The sequence below is a fragment of the Prunus persica genome, chromosome G1, assembly GCF_000346465.2.
Source record: "Prunus persica cultivar Lovell chromosome G1, Prunus_persica_NCBIv2, whole genome shotgun sequence".
Classification (NCBI taxonomy): domain Eukaryota; kingdom Viridiplantae; phylum Streptophyta; class Magnoliopsida; order Rosales; family Rosaceae; genus Prunus; species Prunus persica.
Window position 1 is genome coordinate 19780928 of NC_034009.1, and position 12518 is coordinate 19793445.

At 35.2% G+C, this 12518-nt stretch overlaps 1 protein-coding gene across 1 annotated transcript; it reads right to left on the reverse strand.

The window, feature by feature from the left end:
• On the reverse strand, positions 1158-4511 carry LOC18793928 (probable LRR receptor-like serine/threonine-protein kinase At3g47570). The gene is made up of 2 exons (XM_020555264.1): positions 1874-4511; positions 1158-1748 (listed from the first exon to the last, which is right to left on the reverse strand). The coding sequence occupies exons 1-2, from the start codon at positions 4509-4511 to the stop codon at positions 1309-1311; spliced, it is 3078 nt and encodes a 1025-aa protein (XP_020410853.1). The 3' UTR covers positions 1158-1308.

Here is a 12518-nt window from a genome sequence, read left to right on the forward strand (position 1 = left end):
TTGTCCTGTTGGATTTTTTAACTTAATTTTGTGATGATAGTTAGTCTTCGCCTAAATTTTTTCCATTTATCTACACTAACCTCTGCCATTTTACAAATGAATAATGCTACTCTTACCATATTTGTATACCACATCCTTATACTATCTTATGTGGCAAGCTGAGGTAGACAACCACATCAATTAAAATTGTTTAATATTTTCTTTTCTTTTATGATTTATTGCAGTATTTGTTTTTCTAATTGTCTTAACTAAAATACACTTCATTTATTTAATTGATGTGGCATATAATATGGACATGCCACATCTCATGTGGTATAATTATGTGGGATAAAAATGTGGTAAGTGTAGCATTTACATTTGCAAAGGACAAGAAAGAACAGAAGCCACCTCTATAGCAAAGCCATCAAGAGAAAGATCCCCTTCCAACAAACGTCATGGCAGAAAATCCCCTTCAACCACCCAATAGCATATATATATATATATATAAAGACCTGTCCAAACTCTTTTGAACAATGAACATCTTAAAATTGCAGATATTTTGATGCTATTTTGATGTTTTGATTGCTGCTTGGTTTATTAAAATATGATCAATATTTTAACATGACAAGCAGCACATAAAACATGTTATTAGTTTATTTTTTGTAACTTAAACTTGCCAAACAAATCATGATGCCACTATTTAGATCTGGATGTATGTATAAATAGTACCATCTTTCATATATTTTTTCATGATTTTGTACACATTTCACACGGTTTTAAAACCCATAGCATCGCGCGAGCGCTTTTGCTAGTGCTCTCTAAAAACATAACTAGGGGCCTAAGAGCATCTAGGAATTTTTGCAAGCTTAGTGGAAGGAAAATAGTTTTGATGATGTTGGATGGCTCATAAGCCTCAACGGCCAATTCAGCTTTTAGCTCTCATTAGCCCACATCCTTTTCTTGTAACATGTCTTCGTTTTTTAGCCATGGTGATTTTTACCGAAGTAGCCATGCAGCAATTTGCAGAGGCTAAATCACTTCCAAAGACTTGCTGCTCCAGTCTAAATCACTGGACTGGTGAGAGCAACAGCACAAGAACCGAGCTGCTAATTGAAAATCAATTAAGCAGAATAAGCAGCAAAAGCATAAAAAGATGGAAAACGTACAAAACATGACACCTTTAATTAACTTCCAGTTCAGTAAGCCAATACGAAAGTCCAGGCATAAACAGAATAAAGCATCCTTGCTGAATTTTCACACACATGGATATGATATCCTTATTCAAGTAGTTTCTTGCAGAGCATTAACTCCATCTTGCATATCGCTAGCTCATTCTTCTCTTCTTCTTCTCAAATTGAGATAGGAGTCTCTAGCTGCCTTAAGTTTGTTGACAACAATATCCATTTGCACCCGCTCAGTTGGTGATATTGCAGAGCATGAGAGTCCTATCTGCATCACTGAAACCAAACATTCCTCCAATCTTGTTGCTTGGATAGGGCTGCCATGCTGATAGCTTGTGGTTCGTCTTGCTCGTATTTCACCTTCGTATCTTTCCCCATCACCATGTGCATCATTTCTTTCAATGAGCAATGAAGGGTCAATTATGTCCATGACATGGTCAGGCATTGTGATTGCTGTGAATTGGTGAATGCTTAGACCATCTTTGAACATGTCATCTGTAGGTCTTTTTCCAGTGAACATTTCTAGCAACAGTATTCCAAAGCTATAAATATCTCCCAGAATGGAAACTTGGCCTCCCATGCCATACTCTGTCATTCAAATAATTTACAACTTACATCTCATTTCGATTATCTGTCTTTTGTTTTATTGGAAGAGACTTAATAAGTTGGCTTAGTCATAAACTTATTAGGTAGAGAGAAAAAGGGAATGATACCTGGAGGAATGTAGCCTATCGAACCCCTTAGCCCAGCTGACATGGTTTGACTTTGGGAGTAATTATCTGATGCTTCCAAGAGGAACCTTGCTAAACCAAAGTCACCAACATGGGCTACCATATCCTCACTAAGAAGAACATTGCTTGGCTTTAGATCACAGTGAACAATGGTTGTTTCACAACAGTGGTGGAGATAATCTAATGCAGAAGCAATGTCAGTCGCAATATTGAGTCTTTGGATAAGGCTCAATCTCTTACTTTGTTGAGGTTGCTCATCATCTCTAGGATGCAGCCATGAGTCTAGACTTCCATTTGCCATGAACTCAAATACTAGACTCTTGAAGTCATTACCCTGATTATCAATGCTCGAGCATGCAGTAATGATCTTGAGAAGATTACGGTGCTGTATACTTCTTAAAGCATTGCATTCATCAATGAAACTCCTGAAAGCTCCTCGTTGTTGAAGATTTAATACCTTAACAGCAACTGCCCTCCCATCACTAGGAAGTACTCCTTTGTAAACAGAACCAAAACTTCCGGAACCAATCAAATTGTCCACAGAGAAGCCGTTAGTTGACTCAACGAGTTCAAAGTAAGAGACTGATTTCCAGCCCTTACAAGAATCTGAAGTTACTAGGCCACCTCTTGACTTTTTCACCTTCGAACGAGCAACAATGAAGCATGACAGAGCAATTATGCATGCAACTGCACAAGCTACAAGGATGATTACCTTTGGGGCAAGTAGTCGATGAGATGATGAATTGGACTTTTTGATGGAGCATGCATGTGAAAGTAATTTTGGGAGACCACCACAAACCCTATTGTTTCCAATAATCGAGAGACCACTTGCATTTGAAAAGATCCCTTCTTTAGGCAATTCACCTTCAAAATCATTATAAGAAAGATTGAGATACTTAAGAAACCTGAGTTTTTCTAAAAATTTAGGAATCTCCCCGGATAAGTTGTTGTGTGAAATATCCATTTCTTCCAAGGTTCTTAAACCTTTAAGAGACTCAGGAATTGTTCTTTCAAATTCATTACCTTGCATATACAGCCGCTCCAACATAATACAACCGCCTAGAGTTGTTGGGATTTCACCTGATAACTTATTTCCTGACACATCCAGCTCCACAAGATTTACCAAATCACCCACTTCAGATGGTAACGAACCAGTCAAAGAATTGTTAGAAATTCTCAAATAAACTGAAAGGGATGAAATCCCAAAAATCTCTATAGGTATGGTGCCTGTTAGACGGTTATTAGAAACGTCAAGTGTGAGTAGACTTTGGCAGTTCCCAAGACTTGGAGGTATACTTCCCTCAAACCTATTCTCCTGGATGAATACCTTTATCAATGAAGTCAAGTTACCTAGGGTGGACGGTACTGGCCCAGAAAATTTGTTGAAATTCAAATACAATACCTGTAACATTTGAAGCTTCCCAATGGCATCAGGGACACTACCATTGAAATAGTTGTTGTCCATTGCAAGAAGGACCAAGCTTGTAACATTCCAAATGCCTTCAGGGATGCTTCCATGTATCAAATTTCCACCCAAAGTAAGATATTTTAGTTGGGTAGATAGGTCGGCTATGGACCTTGGCAATTCTCCTCCAAAATGGTTATTGTCCAGACCCAAGACCTCTAGGCCAGTACAATTAGCCAAGACGCTGAGAAAATTCAAGTCATCAGCTTTCCCACTTCCCAGTCTATTGCGACTGAAGCTTATCCAAACTAAGCTTCGCAACCTTCCAAGATTTTCAGCAGGGAGTGTCCCGGTCAAACCATTTCCACCAAAATCGAGCTTCTGAAGTCTAGAAGAATTTGACCACGACGCAGGAATAGCTCCTGTGAAGTTGTTCATACCACACTCAAAAATTTCGAGATTGGGAAGACTAATGCCAACATTTGGTGGTAGCTCTCCACGCAGCTGGTTCCCAGTAACATCGAAAGTTGTAATGGAAGAAATATTATAGATTGAAGAAGGGACAATACCAAACAGATTATTCAATCCAAATGAAAATTCCGCCAAGCGTGTCAGACGCCCGAGCTCATTTGGTATGCTTCCTCGAAAATTGTTTTGGGTAAGATAAAGACCATGCAAATAAGAAAAGTTTCCTATCCAATTTGGGATTGCTCCAGTGAGATTGTTTTGATCAGCAGATACATAATATAAATTCACCAATGAACTGAGTTGGTTCGGAATGGATCCTATAAGCTCATTCGAAACTAAACGAAGCACTCTTAGTTGTGCACAGTGAGATATATTACTTGGAATTTTGCCGCCAAAGGAATTCCGAGACAGGTTGAGTGATCGCAGGCTTCCAAGACGACCTATTTCTTGAGGAATTTCACCTGCAAAGCTGTTGTTCACCAGGTCGATTCCGGTAAGGTGAGAAAGATTTCCTATAGATTTTGGTAAGGAGCCTGCCAATTTTTGAGCAGTCAGCTTCAAAATTACAACTCTTTTGGTGCAACGGTTGCATGTAACGCCAACCCAATTGCAGAAATGAAGGGAATCATTCCATGAGCTCATGACATGGAGAGGATCTTGAGTGATTCTTTTCTTCAAGTCCAGCAGCGCCAGACGATCAGTTTCATTTCCAAAAGTATTACAACTAGGTAGAGTTGCAGATTCCATAGGTGTGTTCATGCATAAAAGAAGGAATCCATGAAGGAAGGTAAACAAAATCAGCCTACCATGAAGCTCCATCCTTTCGTAAACACAAAGCAAAACTGAAATCAAGTTTTTTTTGTTTGTTTTTTTTTTCTTTTGCTTTTTCTGTCAAAATAAGAATCCAAGTTTCGTTTACAGGAATTCAAAAGGACCAAATATGGTGTTGCAAGAAATTGAAGACCAAATCTTTTCACACAGATTTTTTTTGTTTTGCTTTTTCTGTCAAAATAAGAATCCAAGTTTCGTTTACAGGAATTCAAAAGGACCAAATATGGTGTTGCGAGAAATTGAAGACCAAATATAGTGTGTTATAGATGGAAAATTTTTTGGCAAAAAAAAAAAAAAAAAAGATGGAAAATTTTAGTGGAGGAATAAAGAACTCAAACAAGTTTGAAAGTCTGCATGGAAGAGAAAAATCATAATTCAGAGAAAAAAAATAAAAAGCTTCACTATGTTAGTGTTGGAAAAATTGTAGACTAAAATCAATTTTGATTTGTGCATAAAAACAGAGGAAAACAAACTAACTTCGTTAGCTAGTGTTAGAAAATTTTAGTGTGTGATAAAAAAATTCAAAATATTCTAAAAGTGCAAATAATGAAGTAGAAGAAGTCTTATCTCATTATTAAAAGGCTTAATTATTATTTTACTTCATGAAACGAGTGCTCGATTTCATTTTACTTTATGAAGTTGAAATTTTCTCACTTAATTCTCAGAATCTCTAAAAATGGATGAAAATTTCTTACTTGACCACTTCAGTCAATTTCCATCCACAAACTGATAATTGAGCTGACGTGACATGTGCATTTTAGTAATTTTAGCTATTAAAAAACTTTAAACTCAAATTAAATATAAAACAAAGTAAAACAAAGTTTTTTGTTGTTGTTGCAAAACTATGCATCAGTTTGGTCTCTCTCATCGCGTTTTTTCAAAATATTCGTAAAAATCGATCATTTATGGAGAAATTATAGAGTGATACAGTGTCACCACGTCAGTTGGTGATACTCCCACTCAAAATCTGCCATGTGTCTTTTTTGAAAAGAAAATTAAATTTTTTTCGCTGTTGGACTTTGTCTTCCAACTTTACCCTAAATAAAATAAAATAAAATATGAAAAAACAAGAAGACTGTAGGAATCTGCCTACCTTGCACTACCGCCCCTTGGCCCCCTCCAATAATATCAACATCAAACATACCCTTCTTTCACTAGTGGGTTGTCGTCATAGGCGATTTTGAAGATTTTTGTTTTATGTTTAATGGGTTTGCATTGATTTTCAAGATTTCTGGGTTTTCTAAATACGTTTGACTTTTTACTAAGAATGGGAGGCACGGAAAGGCTAGGTGGGTGCCGAGGGAGATGCAAAGACGGCTAGGTGGCGTCGATAGCACAAGGAAGACGGGGGAGAGGGGTTAGGGTAATTAATGTTGAAGGGTAAACTTGTAAGACAAAGTCTAAGTGTAAATTCTTTTTAATTTTCTTTTCAAAAAGGACATATGACAGATTTTGAGTAGGAGTATCACCAACTGAAATGGTGATACAGTATCACTCTATAATTTCTCCATTTTATGGCACAATATTATGTCGCCCAAATTAATGTGTAGATAAAAAATGAAGTATAATATTTGATTAATTTAATATTTTTAGAACTAAATGAGAAGTTTTTTAGAGACCACTATCGTTTTGCATAAAAGGGAAAAAATCTATAAGAGAGAAAGCTCCACTATGTTAGTGTTGGAAAAATGATGGTGGATAAGACCAACGTTATGCAAAAGCTCCACTACTTTAGTGTTGGAAGAATTATGGTGGATAAGCCAAATGTTATGTGCATAAAACGGAAGAAATCTTATCGGAGTAAGCAAAGCGTCAAATATTGCATTAGTGTTAGGAAACAAATTAGTGGATGAATAAAAGTTTATAATAATTCTCCAATTGAGCTTTGATAGAAGGATTCTTTAAATAAGTTTATTTGAGAGACACCCTTGTAGAACCCCCTCCACATTATATTTCACTATTCCAAATGTCTATTTTTAAGATAATTATCCAAAGATTATCTATTCAAAAAATCACTTGAATCCTATTTCATTTGACCACTCAATTGAGTAATTGAAATTTAGTAATTTCTTGAAGCACCGTGTGCATTGATTTTGTAGGATACAATTGGATGTCGAAATGGTTTCCGATTTGTCTAATTTATTTGCAAGGATGATCTATGAATATAGACTTAAAAAATAGATTGTTTGGATTATTGAAAAAAATAAAATTGTAGGGGATCCTAAAAGGTGTCCCTCAAATAAAATTATTTAAAGGATCCCGTATTAGCAAGGGACTGTATATATATACAGAGAACTTCCGTTGAGGGACACCTTTGTAGAGCCCACTCTGTATTGTATTTTACTAATCCAAGCCATCTATTTTGTAGATATTCATTCAAAGATCATCTCTACAAAAAATCATTTGAATTCGATATCATTTTACCACTGAATTGAATTATTGAAATTTTAGTACTTTCTTGAATCACTGTATTAATTGATTTTATAGGACACAATTGGATGTCGAAACGGTTTTCGATTTGTCTTATTTTTCGCAAGGATGATCTATGGATATAGACTTAAAAAAATTTGTAGGCAACCCTGAAGGGTGTCCCTCAAATAAAATTATTTGAAGAATCCCTTAATAAAACGGAACTGTATATATATATATATATATATATATTCTCGAAGTGCGTGGATACCAATTTTTTTTAGTGGATGAACAAAAAATTCAACATTGTATTCAACATTATATGTTCTCGAAGCATGCATATATTGTAATTTCTAATCGTTGTATTTTAAAGAAATAAATTCAACATTGCGTTTGCGGATTTAAGTCAAACAATTGGGAAAGAGTTTACACATCCAGCTATGCATACACTAACTCTCAAATTTGGTCTAGTGTTATTTGCCTTCAATTGGTTAGAGAATGTCTCAGGTCCTACCCACATGGATCACAATATATATTTGTGATGAGTTTGATGTCTAGTTATGGTGTAGCTTTATTATCAGTGTGTGATCTTTATAAAAGTATCTTGTAAATATTCCTATAGTTTGTCAATAAAACAAATTTGAAATAAAGTTAATGAAGACACCATTCCGAATGTGCCTTAGAAAAAGCATGACATGAGAGGCAAGAAAAGCACAGGCTCATATTTACTAGACATCAGACAGAGTTGATTTGTAATTTATTTAACTTGAAAACTTAATTAAGTTTATGCAGTCTACCAAAAAAAATTGGTGTAAAGCTTTCGTTCCTTTATGTTCTGTTAAATCCCCCTATGTGCACAGTGATCCTACACAGCGGACATGACTCAAGTTCCACTAACAAACACCGCCTTTAAATTATAGGAATTGCTAATGCATGTAAATTGCTAACAGACTGAAACCCCATCATATGAAATGCAACTAATTGAATTAATAGTAGTCCAACTAGAAAACTCCAAAATTTGATAGTGATCCAGATATGGAAGAACTTGAAGAAATGGCACATCATATGCTAATAATATGTATGAATATTTATGAATATTGGCAATCATATGTTGGTAGGACTCCTTGAAATAATTCAATTTATTGGGGCACAAATATGTTTAAGAGTTGTTGAATGGACATCTGCATAGACTTCATGACTCATTTCGCATGGAAAAATATGTATTTTTAAGGTTGTATCAAACCCTTGAGACTTTAGATCTTTTACATCATGATAGGCATGTGGGTGTTTAAGAAGTAGTGGATAAAAATGGGTCGCTCTCTCGTTACGAGAGGAAAGCCATGCGTCACATCTAGGGTTTCTTCTCACATCCAGCTATCATGTTCTCTCACTCAGTCATTGTCACTCTCTCTCTCTCTCTCTCTCTCTCTCTCTCTCTCTCTCTCTCTCTCTCTCTCTCTCTCTCTCTCTCTCTCTCTCTCTCTCTCTCTCTCTCGTATTCCTTACCTCTTCCTGCTCTTGTCGTGTGTGCCTTATCGCCCTCCTCTCCTCGATTTACCCTTGTCTACGTCCTCGCCTTCTGTACAATGTCAACCTCTCTCTAATCCGTCATTGCTGTGACTCTTCCTACTCTTCGTGGTCTAGTTCGATTGTTACCAAATATTCCTCCCTTGCTATTTAGTTGTTTGTCTCCTTGTGTTTGGGCCTTGGCTCCTTTGGTCCCTACCATGTCTGTGCCCTTTTCTGATGATGATACCTTGAGTTGTAGGGTAGACTTCGTGGTTCTTAAGTGCCTATGCACTGATACCTATTTTGACAAGCCTATAGAGACTTGTCTAGTGGGGTTTCCTCGACGCCTTCCTAAATATGTAATTGGAGCATTCGTGGGCTTGGCATCCAGCAAATGCTTTTGTGCCTGATACTTTGTTTCAAGTTAAGTGGCTGAGGCCAATTTTCTTATTGTTGCTTGGTTTTGCTCAGTTACCCTCTCAACACATCTTTGACTCTTTGCCTATCTTAAGGACTATGGATTCATAGGAGGTTTCGTTGTTAGTGTTGGGATGATACAATGTGTCTTTGAGGACTTTTTTGTTTCTTTTCTTCCTCTCCTTTTCGTTGTACTTTGTCTCTTCCCTTGTGTTGCTCCTTGCAGACTTCTCTATTTCTAGTGCCTTTCGTTATTGGAAGTGGATAGAGCTGGTGTAATTTGTGGGTTATCTCTTTCTTTCTGTAGCTTTGGTGTGTTCTCTGTTAAATACTCTAACTATCTTGTGGTTGTGCAAAGGACTATGATTTCATAGCAGGACTCTTTTGACAGTTGAATTGTGTTAAAGTGTTTTCATCGGAGGTCTTTGTGTTAGTGTTGTTTTGCTTTGCTTTTGTACTGGTCTAACACGACTGTATTGAACTCTCTTATTAGTCCATGACATGGGTGGGACTCTTTCCTACACTGGGCTTTATTCCCTTGGAAGGTTTTAAAGAGTCCATTGTATCGTGTCGTTCTATGTACACTATTTCGGTTCTATGAATGAAATCCATTTCTATAAAATTAAATTAAAATTAAAATTTTAAAAAAAAAAAAGCAGTGGATATTTTCTTATTTAGAGTTTCTCATAATATTCGTATGCAAGTTGCGGCTAAGTGTTTTTAACGATCTAAAGACACAATTCACAGACAATTTAAGCGTGTGTTGACAGCTTTATGTGGATTATCACCACATATTATATCTAGTGATTCAATGAACAATTCTTATAAAGTCGTATATAGATATTTCATAAGAAAAACAAGTATAAACCCTAGTAACAAGCATAAACCCTAACCCCAAACTATAACCTAATAACAAGAAAAACACGATGAAGAAAAATCATGGAAAAAGAAAACCCAACGAGGTATTGATCAAAGAAAAAAAAATAGGGAGCATACCTTTACAAATGGAGGAAGTAAGCTATTCATCTTTTGTTGGAGAGAGAAAAGGTAAGGCGAGAGAAAAACATCTCATGAAATAATTGGGGAGGAGGTTGGATTTATTATGGTCTTTGTTATTTATAGCTCTCCCCTTAAAACCTACGAAAATTTATCATTTAATGAAATCCTTCCAAATACATGACCTTTTGAATACCCATAGATTTGATTCAACTTTTTTATAATCCTAATTGAATACACCCATATTTGAATGGACTTTTTAAAAGTTCATACAAGTCAGAATTGAATACACCTAGACTTGTAAAACCTCTTTTAAAGTTTGTATAAATCCAAATTGAATACACCCGGATTTTAAAAAAAAAAATTAAACGCTTTATAATCCTAATTGAATACACCCTCTTAGTGTTGGAAGAATTATGGTGGATAAGACCAATGTTATGAAAGCGTGCATAAAACGAAAGAAATCTTATCGGAGTAAGAAAAGCGTCAATATTGCATTAGTGTTAGAAAACAAATTAGTGAATGAATAAAAGTTTATAATAATTCTCAAATGGAGTTTCGATAGAGGGATTCCTCAAATAAGCTTATTTGAGAGGCACCCTTGTAGAGACCCCTCCACATTGTATTTCACTAGTCCAAACTGTCTATTTTTTAGATAATCATTCAAAGATCATCTCTACAAAAAAATCACTTGAATCCGATATCATTTGAACATTCAATTGAGTAATAGAAATTTATATTGACTTATGGTTCAATTGAAGCACCGTGTTCGTTGATTTTGTAGGATACAATTGGATGTCGAAATGGTTTCCGATTTGTCTACCTTTTTGCAAGGATGATCTATGAATATTGACTTAAAAAATAGATGGTTTGGATTATTGCAAAAAAAAAAAAATTGTAGGGAACCCTAAAGGGTGTCCCTCAAATAAAATTATTTCAAGGATCCCTCAATAGCCGAGGGCATATATGTATATACAGAGAGATTTCATTGAGGGATCCTGCATATAAGTTTATTTGAGGGACACCTTTGTATAGCCCACTCTATATTGTATTTTACCAATCCAAACCTCCTATTTTGTAGATATTCATTCAAAGATCATCTCTACAAAAAAATCACTTGAATTTGATATCATTTGACCACTCAATTGAATTATTGAAATTTTAGTTGAAGCACTGTGTTCATTGATTTTGTAGGACACAATAGGATGTCGAAACGATTTTTGATTTGTCTAGTTTTTTGCAAGGATGATCTATATGAATGTAGACTTAAAAAAATAGATGGCTTGGATCATTTTAAAAAAAAAAATCGCAGAGGACCCTAAAAGGTGATATTTATTTAAAGGATCCCTAAATAGACGGGGACTATATATATATATATATATATAAGTTCCCAATTTTTTTTAGTGGATGAACAAAAAATTCAACATTGTATTCAACACTATATATTCTCGAAGCATGCATATTGTAATTTGTAATCTATGTATTTTAAAGAAAAAAAATTCAACACTGCGTTTGCAGATTTAAGTCAAATAATTGGGAAAGAGTTTACACATCCAGCTTTGCGTACACTAACTCTCAAATTTGGTCTAGTGCTATTTGTCTTCAATTGGTTAGAGAATGTCTCAGGTCTGACCCACATAGATGACGATATATATTTGTGATGAGTTTGATGTCTAGTTGTTGTGTAGCTTTATTATCGGTGTGTTGGCTCTTTATATAAGTATCTTGTAAATATATTCCTATAGTTTGTCAAGAAAACAAATTTGAAATAAAGTTAATGAATCAGTAGATAGTCTCTTGTGTCGTCATTTGAAATAAAGTTAATGAATCAGTAGATAGTCTCTTGTGTCGTCCGTGTGTGGTGGATCCGGATGCATATGCAATGCTTCTTGCCTAATCAGCCATTAAAAATAGGTTTAAATGCAAAAATGGTCCATGTGTTTTACTACGTTGGCAAATTTAGTCCTTGTATTTTTCATTTGGCCAATTTGGTCCCTGTGTTTCAGACCGTTACTCAATATTGTCCATTCCCTTAAAATTCATGTTAATTAAAAACTATTTCAATTAATGAAAAAATAACTATTTGAATACAATTTAAAAAATACATAGATAAGAGCTAATTATAAAATAAAAAGCCCTAAAACTTAAAATTTTAATAAATGAAAGACGCCTCATTCCAATTATCCCATCCACCACCGAGTTTTTATCAAAAATAGCCAAAATTTAACCCTCACTTTCAAAAATTTCAGTTTTGATAAAATCTTTCAAATATAGCCAAAAACTCACATAAATAGACACAAATACCCTTAAAAATTAAAACCCATGTAAACCTAAAAGGCAAAACCCTACTACACAAAATTTGGATTCGCACGCACATCTGTAGCCTTTAATCGAACTACTGCTGAGCACGCACGTCTGTAGCCTTTGCTTGAAGCAATTCCAACACTCCCTAATTCAACTTATCGATCTGTAATTCTAAGTTTGCTTTTCTCCCTCTCTCCTTCCATCTTTGTTTTAATTCCATGGTTTTCTGTTGGCCACTTGAAATAGTTCATTGAAACTGACAGTAATAATCATTTTATGTATTTTTTC

Excerpts from the sequence above, each read along its gene's own strand:
- LOC18793928 (XM_020555264.1), bottom strand. The coding sequence starts at position 4,511 with ATGGAATCTGCAACTCTACCTAGTTGTAATACTTTTGGAAATGAAACT. Across the intron at positions 1,749-1,873 it reads GATAGGCTACATTCCTCCAG|AGTATGGCATGGGAGGCCAA; the intron begins GTATCATTCCCT and ends TTTGAATGACAG.